At 39.5% G+C, this 25,944-nt stretch overlaps 1 protein-coding gene across 1 annotated transcript in view; it reads left to right on the top strand.

The window, feature by feature from the left end:
- BRI3BP (BRI3 binding protein) overlaps window positions 1-25,219 on the top strand; it is a 64,633-nt gene extending 39,414 nt beyond the window's left edge. The window contains exons 2-3 of the mRNA XM_053701848.1: window positions 311-413; window positions 22,325-25,219. Coding sequence (XP_053557823.1) covers window positions 311-413; window positions 22,325-22,740 — 519 coding nt within the window. The 3' untranslated portion in view covers window positions 22,741-25,219. The remainder of the gene's footprint in view (window positions 1-310; window positions 414-22,324) is intronic.
- Window positions 25,220-25,944: the final 725 nt, after the last annotated feature.

The raw sequence follows: 25,944 nt of genomic DNA on the forward strand, positions 1-25,944 counted from the left end.
ATTGAACTGGCGTAAACCGAGGGCGACCTGGGTATGTGTGTGTGTGTATATGTGTATATATATATATATATATATATATATATATATATAATTTGTTTTCATTAAACTTTTTGTGCAATAATTTTAAAGATTTGAAAAAAATAGCTTTCTAGTGCCCAGTGGTGTGTGTGTTGTGCTTTTGTAGCATTTGGATAGCAGTATTACAGCTATATTGCTTGTTTGTTGTATTTCTGAAATAAATGCATTATTACAAGGCTGCACATTTTCCGATCATTACTTACTGGTTGCTTCTGTATTTTCTCCCCTACAGTTCTTCTCCAGACTGACAGAGAGATTTGTGTATGGAGTGGATGTGCTGATGGACACACTGTGGAGAATTTGGACCGACCTCTTGGATGTTCTTGGAATTGATGGTTAGTTTGGGATATCAAATTTACTTTTTTAGATTTTTTTTCAACTTATTTCATTCAATGATAAAAATGTAATTGACAGATCTCCCTTCCTCATATAATTTGATTTCCCCAAACAAACAGAAGAACAAATGTTCAGAAATATGTCTGTTTTCTTCTTGTTTGGGGCATCACATATACATTGTGCCATTACGCCTACAGTAATCCCATAAAAATTACCTTTGCACCCTTTCATGTTGGTAGTGGAAGGGAATAATGACAGTTTTTCCCTCTTTGTTGCATGTACTCACACAGTCCATAACTTAACTCTCTGCCCAAGGTAGTGTTCTGCCTGGAGGTCACTGTTTATGGTTTCAGATAACGGAGATAAATCTCTAGTGTACTTTCTGGAAAATCAGGGGGAAATAGTACTGCACATGTGTATTGAGCATTCAAGGAGTGAGGACACCTATGCTGGGAGCTAGCTGCTGATTGGTTGCTGCACATATGTTTATGATTGTCTCACCTGATGGGCTCACCAGTGCATTGCTGCTTTTGGAAAGTTGTTTAAAACTGTATGCACTGCCTGAATCATGATTTATTTATTTTTTCGGGGGGGTGTTCATATACCTTTTTTAATAACACCTTTTATTTGCAATTTGCTCATTAAAGGGACATAAAGCCCATTATTTTTTTCTTTCATGATACAGATAGAACATACTGTTTTAAACTACTTTCCAATTTACTTCTATTATCAAATTGTTTTTCTTGTTATCCTTTGTTGAAAAGCAGGAAGGTAAGTTCAGGGATGTGCATATGTCTGCAGCACTATATGGCAGATGTTTGCAACAATGTTATACATTAGCAAAAGCACTAGATGGCGGGCACTATTTCCTGTCATGTAGTGCTCCAGACATGCTACACATCTAGACATCTCTTCAACAAAGAATAACATGAGAATTAGGCAAATTTGATAATAGAAATAAATTGGAAACTTTTTTAAATTGTATCCTATATCTGAATCATGAAAGAAAACATATATAAAATGGTATAAAATTCTAACTTTATGTCTATAAAATAGTCAGTTCTGTCCACTGTCTAAAACTAGCCAGTAACCAATCGGGAATGGCGTTTAGATTCCGTATGTATTTTGTACACACTTCAGCTTGATTTAGGAATCGGGATATGGAAATGCAGCCCTGTTTTTTTTTTCATACAGTGGGGCTTTTGAGATTTTAACAGCTGCATGCACTATCAATAAAGACAACTCAACTTAAAATCTAAATCAGAGAACAGTTATGCTATATATGTTTTATAAAAAGTAATTTTTCTGTGTAATAACCTTTTCCCAGTAAGTACAAAGCTTTTGAAGGGACATTGAACTGCTGAGTACAGCTACAGTAGCATGGTTACTACTTACTATGCTATTGTTCTTCCTTCAGTACATGCGGCTTTCTTTAACGATGTGCTCTTATTTTAACGCATTAGAGCCAGTTGGTAAAGCTCTGCATCTTTATACTGGGCGTTGACATCTTAATATGCGCGTATTCTTGCATCCTGTGCTAGGGGCAGTGTGCATTTACATATCGGTGACGTTGCCGGCTTTTGACAGCTGTGTCTTGCACTTTACATTAGCTTGCACAATAGAAAACAGAAAAGGTGTTTTTGTTTTTTTTGGGGTTTTTTACAATTTAAAAGCTACATAAATATAAAAACCCCTCCGGAATAAATGCAGCTATTTGAAACAATGTGCAGCTCCTGCTCTGTATTTTGCACATTAAAATCAAATGCATGATGCAGCTTTTCAAGAAAACAGCTATATCGCAGATCTGTGAATGTGTGCATCACTTCTGTCACAGGGTACAAGAATACTTAAAGGGACAACATGAAACCCAAAAAAGTTATTTCATGATTCAGATAGAGCATAGAATTTTAAACCACTTTCCATTTTACTTCTGTTATCCAATTTCCTTTATTCTCTTGGTATGCTTTGTTGTGAAGGAGCAGCAATGCACTACTGGTAACTAGCTGAACACATCAGGGCCCTGATGAGCAAAGGATTCTCCAGTTTGGAGAGAAATTGTAGTGCATACTTCACATGGGGTGAACTCACTGAATGCTAAAAGAAAAAGGGCAGAACTCTCCAGCACTCTCACAAGATTCCAGACAGGCACATTTTGCTTTTCATGTCTAAGGGGTGTTCTCTGCATTTCTGTATGCGAAGAAGAGAGAAGCCAAGTGCATTATAGCAATGCATGATATGAGAGTTACTTTAGCAAATTAGGATCATACTATGTATATTTCTGTGTATCTTTTACAAATTACATTGCACTTTGTTTTTCTCTATTTAAAATAAAACAGAACTTTAGAAAGAGGAAGGGACAGGGAAGTTCCCAAGGTATGTCTGAAGCTCTCTCACAATTCTTGTGAAATGCTGTAAGCAGTTTATACAAGCTGGTCTCACTGAATTATCCCGCCAGCTGTATGCAAGTGAAGATTGCTCAAAATTCACAATACACTTATTTAGAGGAACATTAAACACTTTGAGATTTGTGTATGTATATGTGTGTGTGTATATGTGTGTGTGTGTATATGTGTGTATATATATATATATATCTATACCTATGCACATATATATGCTCTCAGCTGCGATTACAAGCGAAAATGGAAGTTAGTTACCGCATCTGGCCAAATGGGACAAGACCAGGTACTACGTCAAGGTCTCTCCCAAAACCTGGGTCTCTAAAACTTCCAAACAATGCAAGTTCTCAAACAAACTGGGAACAAGTCAAGGGTTCATAGACTTATGTAATCACCCTTGACCCATACAAAACACGGAAGGGGACTGCACTCTCATGGACTGGGTACAAATCCTATGACCCTGCAACATGCACAGCCCTGGGTGCTCAATAGCACTCTGTGGCAGCTGCACTGTCCCCAGAGTCACAGGCAGTTAACCCCAGACAGGTCTGGGTGCAAGGCCCATAGGGAAAATTACAAAACAAATCAATACAGCACTCGGTTGCATGCTCTCAGTTAGGATTAAAAGCAAAATTGGAAGAGTTGGTTACCGCATCTGGCCAAATAGGACAAGCCCAGGTACCACATCAAGGTCTCTCCCAAGACCTAGGTCCCTAAAACTGCCAAACAATGCATGCTCTCAATTAAACAGACTGGGAACAAGTCAAGGGTGCATAGGCATATGTAATAACCCTAGATACATACAAAACACGGAAGGGGACTGCACTCTCATACTAGACTGGGTACACATCAGGCCGCATGTGAGCCAATGACAATAGGCAAATATGTGCAGCCATAAATAAACGGCTAGCTCACAGTGCACTCCTGCTCCTAAACCTACCTGGGTATGCTTTTCAACCAAAGGATACCAAAGGAATGAAGTAAATAAGATAATAGATGTGATTTGGAAAGTTGTTCAAAATTGCATGTTCTATCTAAATAATTATATAGTAGCTCTGCACCATGTGATTAATTTTCCAATGGTCTTTAAAGGGACATCTTAAACAGTTTAACACTATTAAAGTTTATTTCTACTCTGTTTGAGGTACAAAGAAGATCGTCTCCGGACAATACTTCTACAATTACTATAGTGCACAGTGTTGCATAGTAACATTTTATAAATCACAAATTACTCTTGTACTTTAAAGTATGAATTTCGAAGTGATTTTTTTCACATCCAGTGTACTTAAATTACGATTTAAGCTGTGCATATGTGTAATTTACATACAATTATCAAGTTTTTGATAAATTAAAATTTTTGTTGAAGAATTTTATGATTTTTGATGCACCTATTGACGTCTGGAAATTACACTAAACGCCCCCACATTCAATCGTGCATGCGTGTCTCATTGAATGTACTCCGTGTCTAGAAGAGCGTCCATGAGACACGCATGCGCATAGAGCTCTAAAGGGAAACGGCCAATGACTTAGATACTTTGCCACTAAGCACACGTGCGCAATAAATTTTACCGCTTAAGAATGCGCACGGGTGAACATGTAAAAGTGGGCGGGATCGTTCTTAGGTGTAAAATAACAAAAACAGGAAATTAAAGGGGGGCGGAGGAAGTCAGACGTTAATAAGGGATGTAAGTATAATATATTAAAAATAGGAAGGAATACCAAAAAAAAGTTAGCGACTAGATATAATAGGATAATTGTAATCCATGGCATTAATGTTGATTGTTAAAATTTACTTTCACTGATTAGTGGGGCGGAGCCTAGCCGAACAGAGATGGCTGCATGCTGTGCGAGCTCCGTAGTCCCTAACGTCTTTGCACTTCAATCTGTGCATTCAAGCTCCAAAGATCCCTTGTCGCAGCTGTCGCCTGCGGGGTTGAACACGCCGCTCATCTGTTACACCGTTTTCACAGACCGGACACAATGGCGCAGATGAACACAGGCTGCTGAGGGCAAGACGCATCGGGAAGCCCCGGTGGGGTGGGAAGTGTCGAATTGCATACTAGAGCTGCGGAAGAGAAACCACTCTGCCGTCAAGCAGGCCACCAGCTCCAGGTACCTTTCGCGCCTCTGAGCCCTAACAGAGCAAATAGCTGAGTCTGCGCTTGAGCCCATATAGGCCGTAACTGGCCCCACTATCCACGTCGCAGTGAGGAGACTGGTGGGTGGCGGGACATAGCTGGCAGCAGAACAACTGTGAGAGTTGGCTTGGCATTCTCAAACTGCTGATACACCTCCAGCCGCAAGCACATGTGAAGATTAGCAGTTGAGTGACTGGGGGTAGACACGCCATAATATCTAGCATAGCTATCTAGCATAAATTCAGGGGCCTTATCTCCTATTCATCTGCCAGTACAGTAAGGCTTACCAGCAATCAGCCTGGGGACATACATATAGAATATAGACTGCATAGCTTTCAAACCAATACACCTGGATATAGCAGGATTGCAGCTAAGTCTTAATTCCCTTGCTGATTATTCAGAAGCAAGCATAGAGTGTCTGTTTTCAGAGCCCATACCTGCCCCTGCATAGACCCATAAGGAATTTAAGAACTCATATATTGTGCCCCACTGGAGGCCTAGTACTCCAGAATGACAAGCAAAAGAAATACTAGACCAACGAAAGGTGCACACACCTCAGTTATGAAAAATTATCTAATAACTACAGATTCTGCCCCGGCCAGCACCAGGGCCTTGCAGGAGCCAAATAAACATACTGCCACGGCACAAGCTCACGGATCTGAGGCTCAGACCCAACACCAAAACTATATTACTAAAGAGGACATCAAACATCTGTCTTCTAAAGAAGATATCAAAGAAGCTATGCTAGATTTCAAGTCGATGTTTGGAGAATTAAAGAAAGATTTAACAGCTGTGGACCAGCGTGTAACCCAGATGGCAGAAAAACACGAAACTCTCAGCTCGGACCTCCAGCACCAATCCAGCATTCTGCAGGCCCAAGAGGGTGTAGTCCAGAATCTTATGGCACGCATCAAGGATTTAGAAAACAGGAGTCTGAGGAATAACCTCAGATTGCAGGGTGTTCCTGAGTCAGTTGACCCCCCTTCCCTGCAAAAATACATCCAGGAGTTCGTCAGATATCTTAAAAATGCAGATTCTGCTCCAGAGGTCCAAATAGAGCACACAGGGCCCTGCGCCCCAATACCACAAAATAGAGCGCCCCCTAGAGACATCATAATAAAGTTACTATCCTTTTAAAGATAAAGAGGACATCCTGAAGTTTGCTAGGATAAAGCATCCTTTGGAATTCAAAGGCTCTGAAATACAGGTGTACTCAGACCTATGTCCGACTACCCTACAAAAGAGACAGGACTTGAGGTTTATCACATCAGTATTGAAAGAAAAGAAGATACTGTACAGGTGGGGTTTTCCCACAAGTCTCATTGCCACCAAGAACAATGCAAGCCCTGGGCATTGACATAAGACCACCTCTGTCTGCTGCTCCGGCACTCCCACCCGGAGAAGACCCAAATGAGATCCTGCAACTTCCTGGCTGAGAGACACTGGCATTAAGCCATAGCTGGTACTAGTCCTTTCTCTTCCAAAGCCTAGGGGGAAATCAGTTTAACCCCCCCAAGGGACTTATTTGATATGTTCACTGTGGTCACTGAAGGGCAGTTCAGATAAGTCAATGTGTATTGTTGTTTACTACTGTTTGCAATGTTTTATGTCTTAGATAATTCACCTCCCTAGTGGGAATACCCAAGAATCCAGATGGTTGGGGGGAGCTGCTGTCCTCAATCTCGCCCTGAAAGCCCATAGCTTGTAAACACTTGCTACATAGAACCAGTACAATGTACACAACACTTAGTTATACCCATATTGCACTGCTATGGTTGGGCCAATAACAGGCACAATCTAGATTTGTGGCAAACTATTTGGCGCAAGATGTTGATTATAATAAGGACATAGCTAGGGGCCACGGTGGAAGCCTTAAAGGGACAGTCTACACCAGAATTTTTATTGTTTTAAAAGATAGATAATCCCTTTATTACCCATTTCCCAGTTTTGCATAACCAACACAGTTATAATAATATACTTTTAACCTCTGTGATTATCTTGTATCTAAGCCTCTGCAAACTGCCCCTTTTTTCAGTTCTTTTGACAGACTTGCAGTCTAGCCAATCAGTGTCTGCTCCCAGATAACTTCTTGTGCACGAGCACAGTTATTCTAGGTTAAGCTTTCAACTAAGAATACCAAGAGAACAAAGCAAAATTGGTGATAAAAGTAAATTGGAAAATTGTTTGAAATTACATGCTCTATCTGAATCATGAAAGTTTATTTTGGCCTAGACTGTCCCTTTAACGCTGACTCCTCATTAATATATGTTGGAGACCCGCTGGGGTGAACAGGTTTATATTTTAAATAGACTCAACAGTTTAAACATGTTTGATTGCACTGTTCTGAATGTATTTAGCTGCACTATAGTTCTCAAACACTAGATTAGATAGGCTATAGAAACGACACCCATATCTCAGGAATGCACAGATTTTTTTTATGTGAAGATGTGGGGAAAACTACCCCTGATTTGTTGTTGTAACACTTGTTGTATACCTTTTTTCCGCACTTACTGACTGCGAGGATTGTATATTAACTTATTGTTTTCAGCGCAGTACTTGCACTGGTCTTTTCTCTTGACTCAGAAGTCAATTCACTCTACCCCTTCCCCCCCCCCCCCATTTCTTTTTTCTTCTTTTTTTTTTTTCCTTTTCCTCACCATTTCCTTGCCCCATCCCCAGCATGGCCCCACAACGAAACCGCATTAAACTACCTGTAAAACTTCTCACTATAAACGTTAAGGGATTTAATAGCCCTAGCAAGCACTCTATAGTTCTAAGAGACCTACATAGATTAGGGGGAGATTTGAGATATATATATATAGATAGAGAGAGACAAGAAACGCGAAACGCACTACTCCGCTACACACAAACCCAAATCGTTTAGTCACCGATATCCTACTGCACACTTTACGTCAGGTCCCGAGAAAAAAAAATGGTGTGGCTATTCAGCTTAGCGCTAAACTGCTATTTCAGCTCACGCAGGCGCATCGCGACCCAGAGGGCAGGTACCTGATTCTCACTGGCTCCCTCTTCGGAAGACCCATCACACTGGCAAACATATATTGTCTTAACCAATCCCAGCATTCTTTCCTTCAGAACATCACCCGTAAAATCCTTGAAATACAAACGGGTATTTTGTTCTTGGGCGGGGACCTCAATGCATCCCTAGACCCCACCCTAGACACATCAAACGGTATCTCCAGCACTCCCCACAAGACACTTAGGCGCATGGCCTCCTCCTTAAAAGAGTTGGCACTTAACGATATCTGGGGCACACAGCACCCTACCTCAAGGGATTTCACCTTCTACTCCAATCCTCATAGAAAATATTTGAGGATAGACTACCTATTTACCGACCCAACAGGCCTCACCACCACCACTAGTAGTAACATTCATTCTATCACTTGGTCCGACCATGCGCCAGTTAGCTGTTCCATCCTCTGGCCCAATGTCCCTGTCACACCCTTTGTGTGGAATCTAGATGATACACTACTTGACAACCAGTTATTCAAAATAGAAATTCAAGAGGCGTTGGTAGACTATTTCCAACTCAACACTGATGAAGGCATTAAAAATACAAATATTTGGGAGGCACATAAGTGTACCATCAGAGGCATTCTTATCAAACGGAAGGCTAAACTTGTCGGACAAAAAAAAGATCGCTATCACACACTCCTGTCCCGGGTCACGAACGCAGAGCACACCCACAAGATGCATCCGGCGGATGAAGCTCTCCAGGCATCCTTAACCCTGGCTAGAATAGAACTTCTGCACTTTTTGCAGGAGGAACATCAAAAGAAAGATTTTATTCTTAGGCAGCAATTTTTTGAGCAGGGAGACAAAGCAGGGAAACTACTGGCCAGGGCTATCTTGCGTAAAAAACTAAAATCTTACGTCCATCAAATGACGGGCCAAGCGGGTACCGTCAGTGCTGATGGGAAATCTGACATTTTTAGCACTTATTATGAATTCCTATATAATATAAAGCACCACCATGAAGAAGGTGGGGACCAGGGTATTTCGACTTATCTATTTATTTAATGTTTAGTTGCCTAGATTATCTAAGCAAGACGCTGATTCACTGGATACCCCCTTCACGCTAGAGGGAATTAAAAAAAAAAAAAGCCATTAAAGATTTCCCGATAGGCAAAAGCCCAGGGCCAGACGGCTTTGGAGCTAGGTACTATAAATTATTCGTAGACATTCTGGCCCCTGAGTTACTGAATATTTTCAAGGTCCCGCTTGCACTCGTTTCAACAGATGCTGAAAAAGAATTTGACCAGATTAATTGGTCCTTCATGCAACATACTTTGAGCAAATTCGGCTTCGGGCCTAGGTTCATTAAGAATGTGATGTCATTATACTCTACGCCGAAGGTGAGGGTAAATGGCACCCTATCCAAAACATTCCAAATTAAAAACAGTACAAGGCAGGGATGCCCCCTCTCACCACTTCTATTTGCCCTTACTATTGAGGTACTAGCTTGTAAAATTAGAGCCAACCCACAGATAAAAGGCATCAATATAGGTGGCTCAGAGCACAAACTTGCAATGTACGCGGACGATGTCCTCTTGACGATATCTGATTCAGTCAGGTCACTGCTTAAAATCCGAAATTCTAAACATCACGGAACCCCCTAGCATCTTTGATGCCGTTAAATCCAACTGTCCTATAAAAATTGCCCATCACTCCATAAAATATCTTGGTATCACGATTACACCTGAATTGGGGGAACTGGTAGAACTAAATTTATAAACGCATACAAAATTAAATCATTAGCGATTGTGCTAACTGGAAAAACAAAACCATTTCCTGGCTAGGGTCGGGTTGGTGTCAAGATGAACGTGCTATCAAGAGTGTTATACATCCTACAGACAGTCCCTTTGTCTGCATCACACTGTCTACATCACATACAATCAGCTATGGAAGCCTATATCTGGAATGGGCAAAAACCTAGAATCAGGAGGAAAACTATCTACCTGCCTAGAAATAGAGGGGGAATAGGGGTCCCACACTTAAAAGAATACCAAAGAGCCATAACCCTACAGAGACTAGTAGAATGGAGTCAAAATTCACTTAATAGAGCATAGATAGATAAAAATATATATATATATAAATAGATAACGAAATCCTCCAGAGGAGAAATGTAGGATTGATCCGTACAGAGTCTTTTATCTCTACTTTCAGCTCGCCAGTCCCACCTATCAATGAAAACCCCGACCTAGGTATAGAATTCAGACCACATATCCCTGGCAGATCATACCCTTTTGCAGATTCCTCGATATCTAACATACACCAACAAGGTAAAATAAAAACACAAGAGGAGTTAGCTGAGTGGGACCAAACTATCTTCATGTCATGGTTCAGAATGGCGCAAATCACACACTACTTTAATTCCCATAAAGAAAAATCTTCATTAACCAGACATAAAACAATCTTTGAGGTCTTGTGTATAATGTCTCAGGCCCCATCACACTTAATATCGCAACTTTACAAACTCTTATTGGCAAAGGGAGAATCCACCCTTCCGACATATGTACAAGCCTGGCGGGCTGACGTGGAACAGGACATAGAATTTGAGGATTGGCTTAAGATCTTTGAAAAAGCTATAAGAGCATCCGTATCTGCTAGAATACAAGAGATGCTCTACAAATTTTTAAGCAGATGGTATTTGACTCCCCAACGACTTAGAAAAATTTATCCTAACACAAGTGGTGAGTGCTGGAGGGGATGCGGGGAGGAGAGTACCCTCTTACACATTTGGTGGCCGTGCCCACACATACGCCCTTTCTGGGAGGAGACTCTGAGAGAGATGGGTAGGATTCTCAAGATTGGTATCGCTCCCAGGTCAAGTTATCTTATTTATCATGAGCTACCCAAGGTCATCAGAGAAGACGGGTACCTGCTCTTTCTGCTAATGCTGAGTGGAGCAAAAGGATTAATACCATTATACTGGAAAAAGCAGCATATCCCAAGCTTGCAGGAATGGAGAGACAGGGTAGAAGAATTGCTCAGACTCAAGATATCACTATCTCAAAACTGGCAAATTAGGCACACATGAAATTATGCTATTGACTTGGGAGGGACAGGGATTGTAATACTCACTCAGAGCTACGCTCTGTTCCGGATCACACACTCGCTCCCGCCCCCTTCTCCTTCCCACACTTCAATTTTTATTTTTTTCTTCTCTCTTTCTTCTTTCTTCCTCCCTCCTAGCTCTTTCCTCCTCCTCTCTTCTCTCTCTCCCACTCCCAAGGGTGACCACATCAGGTAACCAGTTACTCTCAGCTGTATGTAGTAAGTAAGTTGAAGATCTGTATTGTGTTGTTAAGATGAATACCTGATGTACTCTTTCAAGGTCTCATACTACAAAAATGAGCTGTTCTATTACAACACATGAGAAACACTAAAATGTGGTTACAAGCTCAAAGTTAATGGACTTGATTCAACTGCTCACTCTCGGATGACAACCAGATTTAAAATATTAAATATTCTAGACTTATATTGTATAGAGTGTGTCATAAAGAACCACTTACATGTAAAAGTATATGCGGATGTTTATGTTATCATTTTGCTGTACATGTAATGCTACAACCCGTCTCATTAATAAAGCTTGTTTCGTTAAAAAAAAAAATTACTTTCACTTTAAAAAAAAAATAAAAAATTTCCTTTTGTATTTTTATGCGAATGGTTCAATTATTCGTTTTGTAATATTTTTAAAATACAAATTTTATTGTGTGCTTTTGTAATGTATATGCATCTCCTCCCCGTACAAAAATTAAGTATATGCCCCTTAGCAAGACACTAGCTTTAGATCATTCCACTAGGGAAATAGAAGTCCTGGCGAACATTCTTTGATAATCTCACCAGCCCAGAGACCTTTAGATCATCGGGCCCAAGGTCCAATAACCAGCCAAAACCTAGGTTTCTTGTACCCTAATAAAAGGTATATTGTACACTAATCACAGGTATATTGGTATTTGCTTACATTTAAATAAGAACGCCATGCTCTAACTCCTGTTTTTGTGGTTTTTAAATAGCTCATGCCAAAAAGACTAAACCAAGGACTTAGACAAGAAATACAGTCAAATCCTGATAAATGAAGCACAATATTATCTAACGCCCTCTAGCTGTGAAAAACTGTCAAATGCATTGAATTAAAGGGATACTAAACCCATTTTTTTTTCTTTACTGATTCAGATAGAGCATGCAATTTTAAACAACTTTCTAATTTACTTCTATCAATTTTCCTTCGTTCCCTCTCTAACTTTATTTGAAAAGCAGGAATGTAAAGCTTAGGAACCGGACCATTTTTTGGTTCAGCACCTGGGTAGAGCTTGCTGATAGGTGGCTTAAACGTAGCTTAAAGGGACACTAAACCCACATTTTGTCTTTCATGATTCAGATAAAACCTGCAACTTTCTAATTTCTATTCCTATTATTATTTTTTCTTCGTTCTCTTGCTATCTTTATTTAAAAGGCAGGAATGTGATGCATAGGAGCTGGCATAAATTTTTGGTTGAGAACCTGGGTTATGCTTGCTTATTAGTGGGTAAATGTAAGCCTCCAATAAGCCAGCGCTATCCATGGTGCTGAACCAAAAATGGTCCGGCTCCTAAGCTTTACATTTCCTGCTTATCAAATAAAGATACCAAGAGAACGAAGAAAAAATTGATAATAGGAGTTAATTAGAAAGTTGCTTAAAATTTCACGCTCTATCAGAATCATGAAAGGAAAAAAATTGGGTTCAGTGTCCCTTTTAAGCTGTAGAGTTTTGCACACTTTTTTTCTCCCTTGCCCCCAGTAGTTTTTGTTTTCTTGAAGGTGGTTTATTTTAATGGTTTCAAAGCTAATTTTTAAACCTTTCCATAGTTATGTAAAGGACTGGAGATTTGGAGGGACATTATACATATGGTGTTTTACAGAGAACTAATGTGTTTTGTGCCAGGGAAGAGCGCCAATTGTACCTATTGGGGAGAAAACCAGAATGCTGTGAAATCAAATCACATTTTATTGAACATGTATGCTAAAGTAAAGCAATGAGAATACTGGATTATTAATTGATAAAGATGGCATCTGCTGGCAAGAAGACCGATCATTGTAATCCTACACAGAAGGAACTTCCTCTTATCAGGCGACAAAACACTTGGTAGAAGATGTTGAGCCAAGTCTCATATCAACAGGAACAGTCTAGATTTTTTTTTTATCTGTGATTTTAACTCAGAAGCAACTCTGCTAATGTGTCAGAGAGCTGTAGTTGCTGTGTACCCGCAGCTGTGACCTCCCTTTCTTTCTTGGCACACACAGAACTTGACATGAGCCCAACAACAAAATAATCTCTCAGCACTAGTTTAAAAATATATTTATCATTCAGTGATGTAGCCATTATTCCTACAAGAGTGTTAATAAACATGTGTGTTAGTATTTTGCACACTGAGCAGCAAAGTAAAAAAAAAAAAAGCTTCATTTTCTTGCCAAGTATCCAAAGCCTTAGCTAGCCTGCAATATTATTTCAGTGATATGTTCATTAAAAGCAAATGAACTGCTAATTATTTGAGCATGGAATCATGAAAAGTTTCCAATCCCTTAGAGAATGCTGGATTTTATTATTATTATTGTTATATTACTTTTTATTATTATTTTCCCTCAGGAGGAGAGACCAGATAGTAACCTGTTTTATACTTTATAAATTTAAAAAGGTTAAGCTTTGATTTGAATACATTCTTCTGTCTAGCATTTTTTTAGTGGTAGTACTTGTCTTGGGTATAATAGCTCTGTTTATACTAGTGATGTAACGTTACATTTTTAATGCACATACAATTCTTTGATTGTTGCTTGTATACACGTTTTGAAGAATGGGTTTTCTTTTGCAGTGAAAATCCATTCCTTTTAATTTTTGTGCAAGTACCCTACATGTTAACTAATCACTTAGGGGTAGATGTATTAAGCAGCCAATGCTACATTCTACCCCCAAAGTTTCTGGCTAGCCGGAAACAGAAGTTAATCAGCGGTCGTAAGACAGCTGCTTCTTAACTTGTAAGCCACCTCTGAGGCGGACAGCAATCATCCTGATCAAATACGATTGGAATGATTGACACCCCCTGCTAGCGGCCGATTGGCCATGAATGTAGAGGGGGCGGCATTGCACAAGCATTTAACCAGAAATTATTAATTATTAAATAATTGTTAAATTCCGACATCAGATGCTGTTGGCATTTAGAGATGTCTGGTGGACATGATTCGCTATAGCGAATCATGTCCGCCCGCCATTTGTTAAATCGGCCCCTATATGTTGAGATTTTAGCTGCTATATGTAGGGATGTGCTGTATGACAAACTTGACACTGAATTTATGCATTAACAGTATTTAAAGGTATAGAAACGTCAAATTTAAACTTGAATGATTTAAATAGAGAGTGTTATTTTAAGACACGTTTAAATTCACTTCTATTTTCAAATGTGCTTCGTTCTCTTGGTATCCCTTGTTGAAAAATAATACGCACATAACCTGCCCTAGTGGGAGCTAGCTGCTAGTAGTGCAATGCTGTTCCTTCAGCAATGGACAACAGAATTAAGCATATTTGATCATAGAAGTACATTGGAAAGTTGTTTGGAATTGTATGTTCTGTCCGAATCATGAAATGTTAGGGTTTCCTGTCCCTGTAATTCTGTTAAATATTAATATAATTCATCTGAATGTAATAAAAATGCCTGATGTATAATTGAAACTAGGTAAGCAAATCAATTATGATCATTTGAACACAAGTTTTGTAAAGCAGTCACAATTGGCTATCGTACTTGGTTTGAATCATGCCTGCTTTCTAAATTATGTTTTTTTCCCCCTAAAAAATGTACATACATTTTTGCCTAATTTTAGACTTAAAGATACACTGTTGGGAAAAAAAGGGCATGCTCTAATTTCTTGCACCACTCACCGTAGAAATCTGTGTTTAACCCCCACAAACTGGTAAACATGTTGCTAAAGTCTCTCTTGTCAGCCCAGAAGCATGCTCCTGAGCTGAACACAGCAGGTTTACAAAACAATATCAAAGTTACGGGCCTAGTACCTTTTAGACAGCAGTTTAGCATCAGCATATTTTCTCTCACACAGGTTCTAAAAGCCCTAGCACACACTATTTAACAAGATCTAATTGACATTAAAGGGATAGTGAACACCAAAAATGTTATTGTTTAAAAAGATAGATATTCCCTTTTATTTACCATTCCCCTGTTTTGCATAACCAACACTGTTATAGAAATATACTTTTTACCTCTGTAATTAGTAATTACCTTCTATCTAAGCTTCTGTTAACTGCCTTCTTATCTCAGATATTTTGACAGACTTGCATTTCAGGCAATTAGTAATGACTCTTAAATAACTTCACATGCGTGAGCACAGTGTTATCTATATGAAACACATGAACTAAATAGGGGTAGACCAATATCGTGGTCTTCAAGGCCGATACCGATTATCGGCCGCCTTTCAGGCCGATAACAGATATCAGGGTCCGATATTCTGTACATTTTAAAATTAAAATTATTTGCAAACTTAGCATAATACAGTGTCATCTGAAAGTGAGAGTTAAAATGTGTTATAGCCCTCCATTTTGTGCAATGTATGAAGCAAGATAACTTACAATTTGGTCTTACAAGGGGACTTTTTATAGAGGAATATCAATATATCCTATTGTGAATCCTATTTAAAAAACAAAACAAAAAACAACAACATTATTTTCATGTTGACCCACAACTCCAGAGACTTCCTTCAGTGGCACTTAGTGGTGTTGGAAGTATATTCCCATATCGCACTACAGACCAGATTTATAGTATTCTGTAACACTTTATGCCAAGTGTAAACCTATATCACACTACAGACCAGATTTATAGCTCCCGGTACCCCTTTATGCCAAGTGTAAGCCCATATCGCACTACAGAGTATGTTTATTTCTTCTATAAGGTACGACGAGTCCACGGATTCATCCTTTACTTGTGGGATATTATCCTCCTGCTAACAGGAAGTGTCAAAGAGCACCACAGCAGAGCTGTCTATATAGCTCCTCCCTTAGCTCCACCCCCAGTCATTCTCTTTGCCTACTCTAAGTACTAGGAAGGGTAAAGTGAAAGAGGTGATAAAATGTTAGTTTTTATTTTCTTCAAGCAAGAGTTTTTTATTTTAAATGGTACCAGTGTGTACTATTTACTCTCAGGCAGCAGATGGATGAAGATTTCTGCCTGGAGGCTGATGATCTTAGCATTTGTCACTAAGATCCAGAGCAGTTCCCACAGAATGGCTGAGGGGTACAAGAAACTTCAGTGTGAGGAACGTTTTCATGCTATATAGTAGTGAGGTATGTTCAGTAATTTTTTCTGGAGAGACTGTGTTATTTCAGAAAGGCTGACAGTATCCCCATGAGGGTAAGGGTAAGCAGTAATCCTAAGAGATATAGAAGGGTATTACTAGGCTTGCATAAGGGGCTTATAAAAAAATGGTTGACACTGAGTTTGGAATGTTTGTGGGCAAATGTTTTGTGAGCTGGGAGTGCCGTTTACGTTTTTTGGGCAATAACGTTTTTTGGAGACTTTATTGAGGGTACACTTTGGCTTCTTTTTGGGTCTCAGAACCCACATGGCTAGTTTGAAACCGCTCTGGTGCGGTTCATTTAGGCTGACAAAACATTGAGATGGGCGGGGCCTATTTTCGCGCCTCAGATGCGCAGTTGTATTTACAAAGCAAGCAGCAAGCTCCAACTCAGAAGGGCCCTTGTGGAAGTTTTGGGCCAAATCGAAGCTTTAACCCCATTTTTCCAATCCCTGAGGGCAGGTAGGCGCGACAGCAGGGCTATGGCGAGGTGCAGGGGGTGTTTTTTTTCCGGATTTAGGCTCATTAACTATCCGGTTTTCACAATAAAGGGTTAAGTGTGTTTTGTTTCTTGTGGGGCAAACTTAACTGCATAAATTGAATCTTATATAAAAAATTGGTGTATTTTAAAGCAGTTTTGCAGAACGTGTATGCTTTTTTTTTTTCTTTCTCTTAAAGGCGCAGTACCGTTTTTTAAGATTATTTTTTCTCTAAAAGTGTTTTCAAGCTTGTTTGTGGTCATTACTAGCCTGTTCAACATGTCTGACATTGAGGAAAGCCAATGTTCAATGTGTTTAGAAGCCATTGTGGAACCCCCACTTAAAATGTGTCCCTCATGCACTGAAAGGGCAATAAATTGCAAAGAACATATTTTAGCTACTAAAAGTATGTCGCAGGATGATTCTCAGTCAGAAGGAATCAGGTTATGCCATCTAATTCTCCCCAAGTGTCCCAACCATTAACGCTCGCACAAACGACGCCAAGTAATTCTAGTGCGTCTAATTCTTTCACCCTGCAAGATATGGCCGCAGTTATGAATACTACCCTCACAGAGGTTTTATCTAAGCTGCCTGGGTTGCAGGGGAAGCGCAGTAGGTCTGGTGTGAGAACAAATGCTGAGCCCTCTGACGCTTTATTAGCCATATCCGATGTACCCTCACAATGTTCTGAGTTGGGGGTGAGGGATTTGCTGTCTGAGGGAGAGATTTCTGATTCAGGAACGATGTTCCCTCTGACAGACTCAGATATGACGGCTTTTAAATTTAAACTAGAACACCTCCGCTTGTTGCTCAGGGAGGTTTTAGCAACTCTGGATGATTGTGACCCTACTGTAGTTCCAGAGAAATTGTGTAAAATGGACAGATATCTAGAGGTTCCTGCCTACACTGATGTTTTTCCGATCCCTAAGAGGATTTCGGACATTGTCACTAAGGAGTGGGATAAACCAGGTATTCCGTTTTCTCCCCCTTCTACTTTTAAGAAAATGTTTCCCATATCAGACACCATGCTGGACTTGTGGCAGACGGTCCCTAAGGTGGAGGGGGCTATTTCTACCCTGGCTAAGCGTACAGCTATACCTATTGAGGACAGTTGTGCTTTCAAAGATCCTATGGATAAAAAATTAGAGGGTCTCCTAAAGAAAATTATTTATTCATCAGGGTTTTCTTCTGCAACCTATAGCGTGCATTGTTCCTGTAACTACTGCAGCTGCTTTTTGGTTCGAGGCTCTGGAGGAGGCTCTTCAGGTTGAGACCCCATTGGATGATATTCTGGAAAGAATTAGGGTTCACAAGCTACCCAATTCTTTCATTACAGATGCTGCTTTTCAAATGGCTAAAATGGCGGCAAAGAATTCAGGTTTTGCCATTTTAGCGCGTAGAGCGTTATGGCTTAAGTCCTGGTCTGCACATCCCTATCCACAAGGATCATCACCAGTTCCTCAGGTTCGCCTTTCTGGACAAGCATTACCAGTTTGTGGCTCTTCCCTTCGGGCTGGCCACAGCTTCCAGAATTTTCACAAAGGTGCTAGGGTCCCTTCTGGCAGTTCTAAGGCCGCGGGGCATAGCAGTGACGCCTTATCTGGACGATATCTTAATTCAGACGTCAACTTACCAACTAGCCAAATCTCACACTGACATCGTGTTGGCTTTTCTGAGATCTCACGGGTGGAAGGTGAACGTAAAAAAGAGTTCACTTCTCCACCTCACGAGAGTTCCATTCCTGGGAACTCTGATAGATTCGGTAGACAGAAAATTTTTCTGACGGAGGTCAGGAAATTAAAGATTTTAACCACCTGCCGAGCTCTTTATTCCATTCCTCGGCCTTCCGTAGCTCAGTGTATGGAGGTAATCGGACTAATGATAGCGGCAATGGACATAGTTCCATTTGCTCGCTTGCATCTCAGACCACTGCAACTATGCATACTCAAACAGTGGAATGGGGATTATGCAAATTTATCTCCTCAGATAAATCTGGATCAAGAGACCAGAGACTCTCTAATTTGGTGGTTGTTACAGGATCATCTGTCCCAGGGAATGTGTTTCCGCAGGCCAGCATGGGTCATAGTGACGGCGGACGCCAGCCTATTAGGCTGGGGTGCAGTCTGGAATTCCCTGAAAGCACAGGGAGTGTGGACTCAGGAGGAGGCTCTCCTCCCGATTAAATATTCTAGAATTGCGAGCGATATTCAACGCGCTTCAGGCGTGGCCTCAGCTGGCTTCGGCCAGATTCATAAGATTCCAGTTGGACAATATCATGACTGTAGCATATATCAATCATTGGGGGGGGGGAAAAGAGTTCTCTAGCGATGATAGAGGTTACCAAAATAATTCGATGGGCAGAGACTCACTCTTGCCATCTATCAGCAATCTATATCCCAGGAGTGGAGAACTGGGAAGCGGATTTTCTAAGTCGTCAGACTTTTCATCCGGGGGAGTGGGAACTCCATCCGGAGGTGTTTGCACAATTGATTTAATGGGGCACACCACAATTGGATCTGATGGCGTCTCGTCAGAACGCCAAACTTCCTTGTTACGGGCCCAGATCACGGGATCCTCAAGCAGTACTGATAGATGCTCTAGCAGTACCTTGGTCGTTCAACCTGGCTTATGTGTTTCCACCATTTCCTCCCCTCCCTCGTCTGATTGCCAGAATCAAACAGGAGAGAGCTTCGGTGATTTTGATAGCACCTGCGTGGCCACGCAGGACTTGGTATGCAGACCTGGTGGACATGTCATCTCTACCACCATGGACACTGCCACTGCGACAGGACCTTCTCATTCAAGGTCTGTTCCAGCATCCAAATCTAGTTTCTCTGCGACTGACTGCCTGGAGATTGAACGCTTGATTTTATCTAAGCGGGGATTCTCTGAGTCGATCATAGATACCTTGATTCAGGCTCGAAAGTCTGTCACTAGGAAAATTGATCATAAGATATGGCGTAAATATCTTTTTTGGTGCGAATCCAAAGGCTACTCATGGAGTAAGATCAGGATTCCTAGGATTTTGTCCTTCTCCAAGAAGGATTGGAGAAGGGGTTATCAGCTAGTTCCCTAAAGGGACAGATATCTGTTTTATCAATTTTACTACACAAGCATCTGGCAGATGTTCCAGACGTTCAGTCGTTTTGTCAGGCTTTAGTTAGAATCAAGCCTGCATTTAACTCCGCCATGGAGTTTGAATTTAGTTCTTCAAGGGGTACCGTTTGAACCTATGCATTCCATCTTCTATCTTGGAAAGTTCTGTGTTTAGTTGCTATCTCTTCGGCTCAAAGAGTTTCTGAACTATCTGCATTGCAATGCGACTCACCTTATCTTGTTTTCCATTCTGATAAGGTGGTTTTGCGTACCAAACCTGGATTCCTTCCTAAGGTTGTTAATAATAAGAATATTAATCAGGAAATTGTTGTTCCTTCCCTGTGTCCTAATCCTTCCTCTAAGAAGGAGCGTCTGTTGCACAACTTGGACGTGGTTCGTGCTTTGAAGTTTTACTTGCAAGCGACCAAAGATTTCCGTCAAACATCTTCTTTGTTTGTTGTCTATTCTGGAAAACGTTGAGGTCAAAAAGCTACGGCTACCTCTTTCTTTTTGGCTGAAAAGCATCATCCGTTTGGCATACGAGACTGCTGGACAGCAGCCTCCTGAAAAAATTACAGCTCACTCTACTAGAGCGGTGGCTTCCACATGGGCTTTTAAAAATGATGCTTCTGTTGAACAGATTTGTAAGTCTGCGACTTAGTCGTCACTTCATACCTTTTCCAAATTTTACAAATTTGATACTTTTGCTTCTTCAAGGCTATTTTTGGGAGAAAAGTTCTTCAAGCAGTGGTGCCTTCTGTTTAGCCATCTGTCTTGTCCCTCCCGTTCATCCGTGTCCTATAGCTTTGGTATTGTATCCCACAAGTAAAGGATGAATCCGTGGACTTGTCGTACCTTATAGAAGAAAAGTAAATTTATGCTTACCTGATAAATTAATTTCTTCTATGGTACGACAAGTCCACGGCCCACCCTGTAATTTTAAGACAGATTATAATTTTTTATTTTAAACTTCAGTCACCTCTGCACCTTTTAGTTTCTCCTTTTTATTCCTGTACCTTCGGTCGAATGACTGGGGGGTGGAGCTAAGGGAGGAGCTATATAGACAGCTCTGCTGTGGTGCTCTTTGCCAATTCCTGTTAGCAGGAGGATAATATCCCACAAGTAAAGGATGAATCCGTGGACTTGTCGTACCATAGAAGAAATTAATTTATCAGGTAAGCATAAATTTACTTTTTATAGCATATTCTCTACCACTTTATGCTAGGTTTATGCCCATATCACAATACAGAGCAGGTTTAAATAGTATCCTGTACCTCTTTATGCCAAGTATATGCCCATATCAAAGTACAGACAAGATTTATAGTATGTACTACCCACTGGGAAGTAATACTCTCCAGCCCACAGAGAGTGAGAGCCCCAAACTAGACAGTGATATCTTTGCCCAAATGTGTTAATGCACTGCTGCAGAGGACATTGAATAAATGTATAAGCCTCAGCTACATCAGCTCTTGACTGGCACAGGCTTAGAAAAATGACTGGCACAGGCTTAGAAAATAACTAACCCGGCTTGTACAACACATCAGCTGAATTGCTTTTCCCCTATCATATAACTGTGTGGCCGGTTGTGCAGAGCTGCTACAGTACATGCCTCTAATCCTCTACCGCTGTGCTGGGAGCTCCGCCTGCAGGGTTTGTAGGGGTGACTTTGAAGACGTCATGACGTGGTGCGGCTCCTCAAATGCTATCCGCAGGAGCAAATTCATTGAGCTTGATATCGGGCATATCGGTGAGTTTGGTGCCAATAACGTTAGAAATTGGGGATATCGGCCCAAAATATTGGCAGCACCAATTATCGGTCGACCCCTAGAATTAACGCTCTCTAGCTGTGAAAAACTGTCAAATGCATTCAGATGAGGCGGGCTTCAAGAGCTTAGAAATTAGCATATGGGCCCATCTAGGTTTAGCTTTCAACTAAGAATCGCAAGAGAACAAAGCAAATTTGATAATAAAACTAAATTAGAAAGTTTTATAAAATTGCATGCCCTATCTGAATTACGAAAGTTTAATTTGGACTTTACTATCCCTTTTAATTAGCTGCTGGTGTAAAACTTTAGCTTGTGGGGAAAACCTGAACTCACCTGCCGCATCCAAATTGTGGATACTGTCCCATAATACGCAATTAATACATTTTCATTTCCACCAAGAATGTTTCAGAATTTGTGGGGAAACATATACTCCATTTGTACAACATCTCTTGAGCTCTGTCATAAAGTATATATAATGTTGTGGGGGGGGGAGTGTGGGGCGACCGTGGGTGTCTTGTGACTCAAGTTCAGAGCGCCAGGCCCTTATTTTAAGATGACAATTTTGCACTAGAATGTCCCTTTAATCATTCAGCTGTTGGCAAGTATGCTTTGCAATTACTGCAGAAATTTTGTCTTCATGTTTAACATGTTGTTCCACTTTATTTTATATTTTTCAGCTTCCAACCTGACACACTACTTCAGCCCAGTAGCTGTCGCTAGTAACCCTACCAGAGTCCTCATGCTGGTAGTTGCAGTCCTTCTGGCCTATTGGTTTGCCTCTTTGTTCCTGGGATTCTTTTTCTACATCTTGCATTTTATTTTTGGACGCTTCTTCTCAGTGGTCCGCGTGATTCTTTTCGCTCTCTCCTGTGTGTACATTCTGCAGAAATATGAAGGAGAGCCAGAACATGCCATGATCCCTCTGTGCTTTGTTGTTGCCATCTATTTTATGACAGGACCTGTTGGTCTTTACTGGAGAAGAAGCAGCAACAACTTAGAAGAGAAAATTGACCACCTTGACAACCAAATTAGGCTTCTAAATATCCGTCTAACAAGAGTCATTGAAAGCCTGGATAGAGCTGGTGAACAATAGTCCTTATGTATTATTCACTCTACACCAGCTAGAAAAAAAGCACCATTCTGTTGATACACAATTTCAGAGTGTGACTAAGATATGAATGAATTAATGATTTAAGTTTTCTTTGTTTTTGTTTTGTTTTTTTCTATAGGGAGGTTTATATGAATAGAACAGCTGTAGTTCATTTGTTTCAATTCTTTAATGCTGAGGTTCTGTATTTTCTTGCCTCCAGAATGTTAAAACTAGAAGAAAGCAAGAAATAGTTAAAGGGATAGTAAACCCAATTTTTTTCTTTCATGATTCAGATAAAGCATGCAATTTTAAGCAACTTTCTAATTTACTCATTTTATCAATTTTTCTTTGTTCTCTTGGTGTCTTTATTCAAAAAAGCAGGAATAAAAGCTTAGGAGACGGCCCATTTTTCGGTCCAGCACCCTGGATAACACTTGCTGATTGGTGTCTACATTTAGCCACCAATCAGCAAGCACTACTCAGGTGCTGAACTTAAAATGGTCCGGCTCCTGAGCTTCCTTTCCTGCTTTTCAAATAAAAATACCAAGAAAACAGAAAAAATTATAGTAGTACTGTAGTAGTAAATTAGAAAGTTGCTTAAATCTGCATGCTCTATCTGAATCATGAAAGAAAAAATTTGGTTTTTGTATCCCTTTTAAGTGCAAATATACTTTGTTGATAAATTTCTTTTTACACCGTTACCGTATTATGTGTGTTTTATTATATAAAAAATATGTAATCTAAATCAGTTGCCTACAAATCATGTATTACTTTCTCTCAAAAGAATTTTATTTGATGAATGATTTTTGTTTTTTTCCAGTTGGAATAGAACTGTTTATACTAAATGGAGGAAAGCTTTGATGGATAATTTACATGGTCACAGTGCGCAGCTTCGAATGACTGTTTAAACAGTATGAATTCTTTATTTTAATTGATAGCACAATTTTATTAAGATTTTTCCCACCCTCTGGGCTTCTTTAAACACTGTGTTCCTCTAAACATACCCATATACACTATTTGGGAAGATGAGTCTGTGTTTTAAAATATGTTCTATAGTTTAAATATACAAATATTCTATTGTTACGCGTGCATTGATGTGACTGTCCTTTTAATCGTGTCTGTACGTATGATTTTATGTACCTGTGTAATGTTAAAGCAACTCACTGCCTAACAAATCTATGTATATACTGATTTATATATATATTCTTGCCATTTAATTTCATTTCCTACCTGTTTTTAAGGCTTGATTTTTAGATATACATGTTAATCAAATGTTTTAATATATATATATATATGTATTGGGAGCATATTGTATTTCAATTTTTATAATTAGTCTCTTGCTTGCAATAAGTAATTTTCACACAGTGCTGTGGATTAAATAATGTAGATGTATTTAGTATATATCTAGCTAAGGCCAAGAGTAGATTGTGGTCAGAATATGGCTTTGTAGAATTGTTGGGGGATTTTTATGTACAATTATGTATTTTTATTGTTAGGAGTAGAAGTGCATTGAGTCTGTGTAGCTTAGACATGTTAGCAGCCAAATGTTTAGTATCTATTGCTGCTTAAAGCTTTCTCAGGGTCAGTAAGCAGCAATAAAGTTTTGTGCTGGTATTTCTCAAACAGCATTTTTTTGTAGTTCTGTTTGTAGGTAATTTTAGTGAATTTGTATCTTAATTTTTGGTTGATTGTTTTATTACTCAAATATATTTTGCTGGATTTATTGTGGTTTAAACAAAGGAAAACTTGAATCAATTTAAAAAAAAAAAAAAACTTGTTGCAAAGTAAACTTATGGGAAACAATATGTTTTTCTCACCTGTGTCAGGCATTTGGTATTTTGTTTGGTGAGTGATTGGTAGCTACATGCTTATGCCTCTTCTGATTGGCTCATGAGTGATGTATTCATGCATTACAAATCCTAATCCAGCTTGTGCCTACGTAACACCTTTGGATGTTTTTAACACGTAGTTGGCAGCAATCATTTGTTTAATACATTGTTGCACTAAAATGCTATTTGGTAAACCCTATATTGAATGTGTAAATCTTAGCCTGTTACTGCGCTATATACACTCTTATATAAATGTGTGTGTGCATTCTCTGTGTCTGCAGAGCGAGCCTGTATGGTCGTCATTGTTCACTTTTCTACAGTTGTTATTTATGGTTTTCAAATTCTGCAAAGATTTCACATTGCAGCACATCATTTATGCTAAAAATACTAAATCATTGCTGCACAGAGGGTGTAAAACTGGATTTGGTTGCCATTTTGTAAAGTAGTAATCGGATTTAACCTCATGTCATTAGTAAGGACAACTCTCCTGTCCCTTCAAATAAATCCAAAAATGTATGGCACTGGCATTTTTTTTAAAGTTAAAATAATAAATAAGTATACTTTAAGTATTGTTAAATATATTTTTATTTCTAAAAGCATAGAGATTTTCTAAATGTAATAAATTAAGGCAAATAAATAAAAATCTAATGAAATTCCTTTGCATTTAAAGACATCTTGGGCTGATTACACAAATGTTCACAGTACATATCTCTTTATATGGTCAGTTTCATTGTTCCTATATAAATAGGAGAGAAAAATCATAGTGTAACGTTGCTTAAAGGGACAGTATACTATAAAATAGTTTTTCCCTTAATGTGTTTCCAATTACTTTTTTTTACCAGCTGCAGAGTATAAAATGTATGAGATGTGCTTTTTTTAAGGCTTATTTGTGTATAAGAATTAGCTGATTTTGTGTTTTGAAGCCACAACCTAACAAAATGGGTTGAGCTTGTAGGTATAATCAGATCTCATTACTATATCAAATTCTATACATAGATCTGCTTCTTTATCTTATATCTGTCCATAAACCAATCACCAGTACTTGGCGAGAACAATGGAAAATTAACATTTTATTACCTTATCTCTTCTACCCACTGGGAGTGTAATTTCTTATACTGGCTGTGTTTGCCAAAATCTTTCAGGATGGGTGGGGATACCACAGGCTAAATAATCAATTTCAAATGCCAATATAAAGGTAATGGAAATACTTGTAAACAATTTAATACACTACAACAGGTAAAGTGGATAATTGGGAACAAATTAAAAGGGAGAAAATGTTTAAAGGTAAACTGTCCCTTAGTTATTCTTGCAGTATTTACATACATGTTAATGCACAGCACTTCTGTCTGCCTGAAAGGTTTTAAGTGATTGTGCAATG

Source organism: Bombina bombina, chromosome 2, assembly GCF_027579735.1.
Source record: "Bombina bombina isolate aBomBom1 chromosome 2, aBomBom1.pri, whole genome shotgun sequence".
In the NCBI taxonomy this organism is placed as follows: Eukaryota; Metazoa; Chordata; class Amphibia; order Anura; family Bombinatoridae; genus Bombina; species Bombina bombina.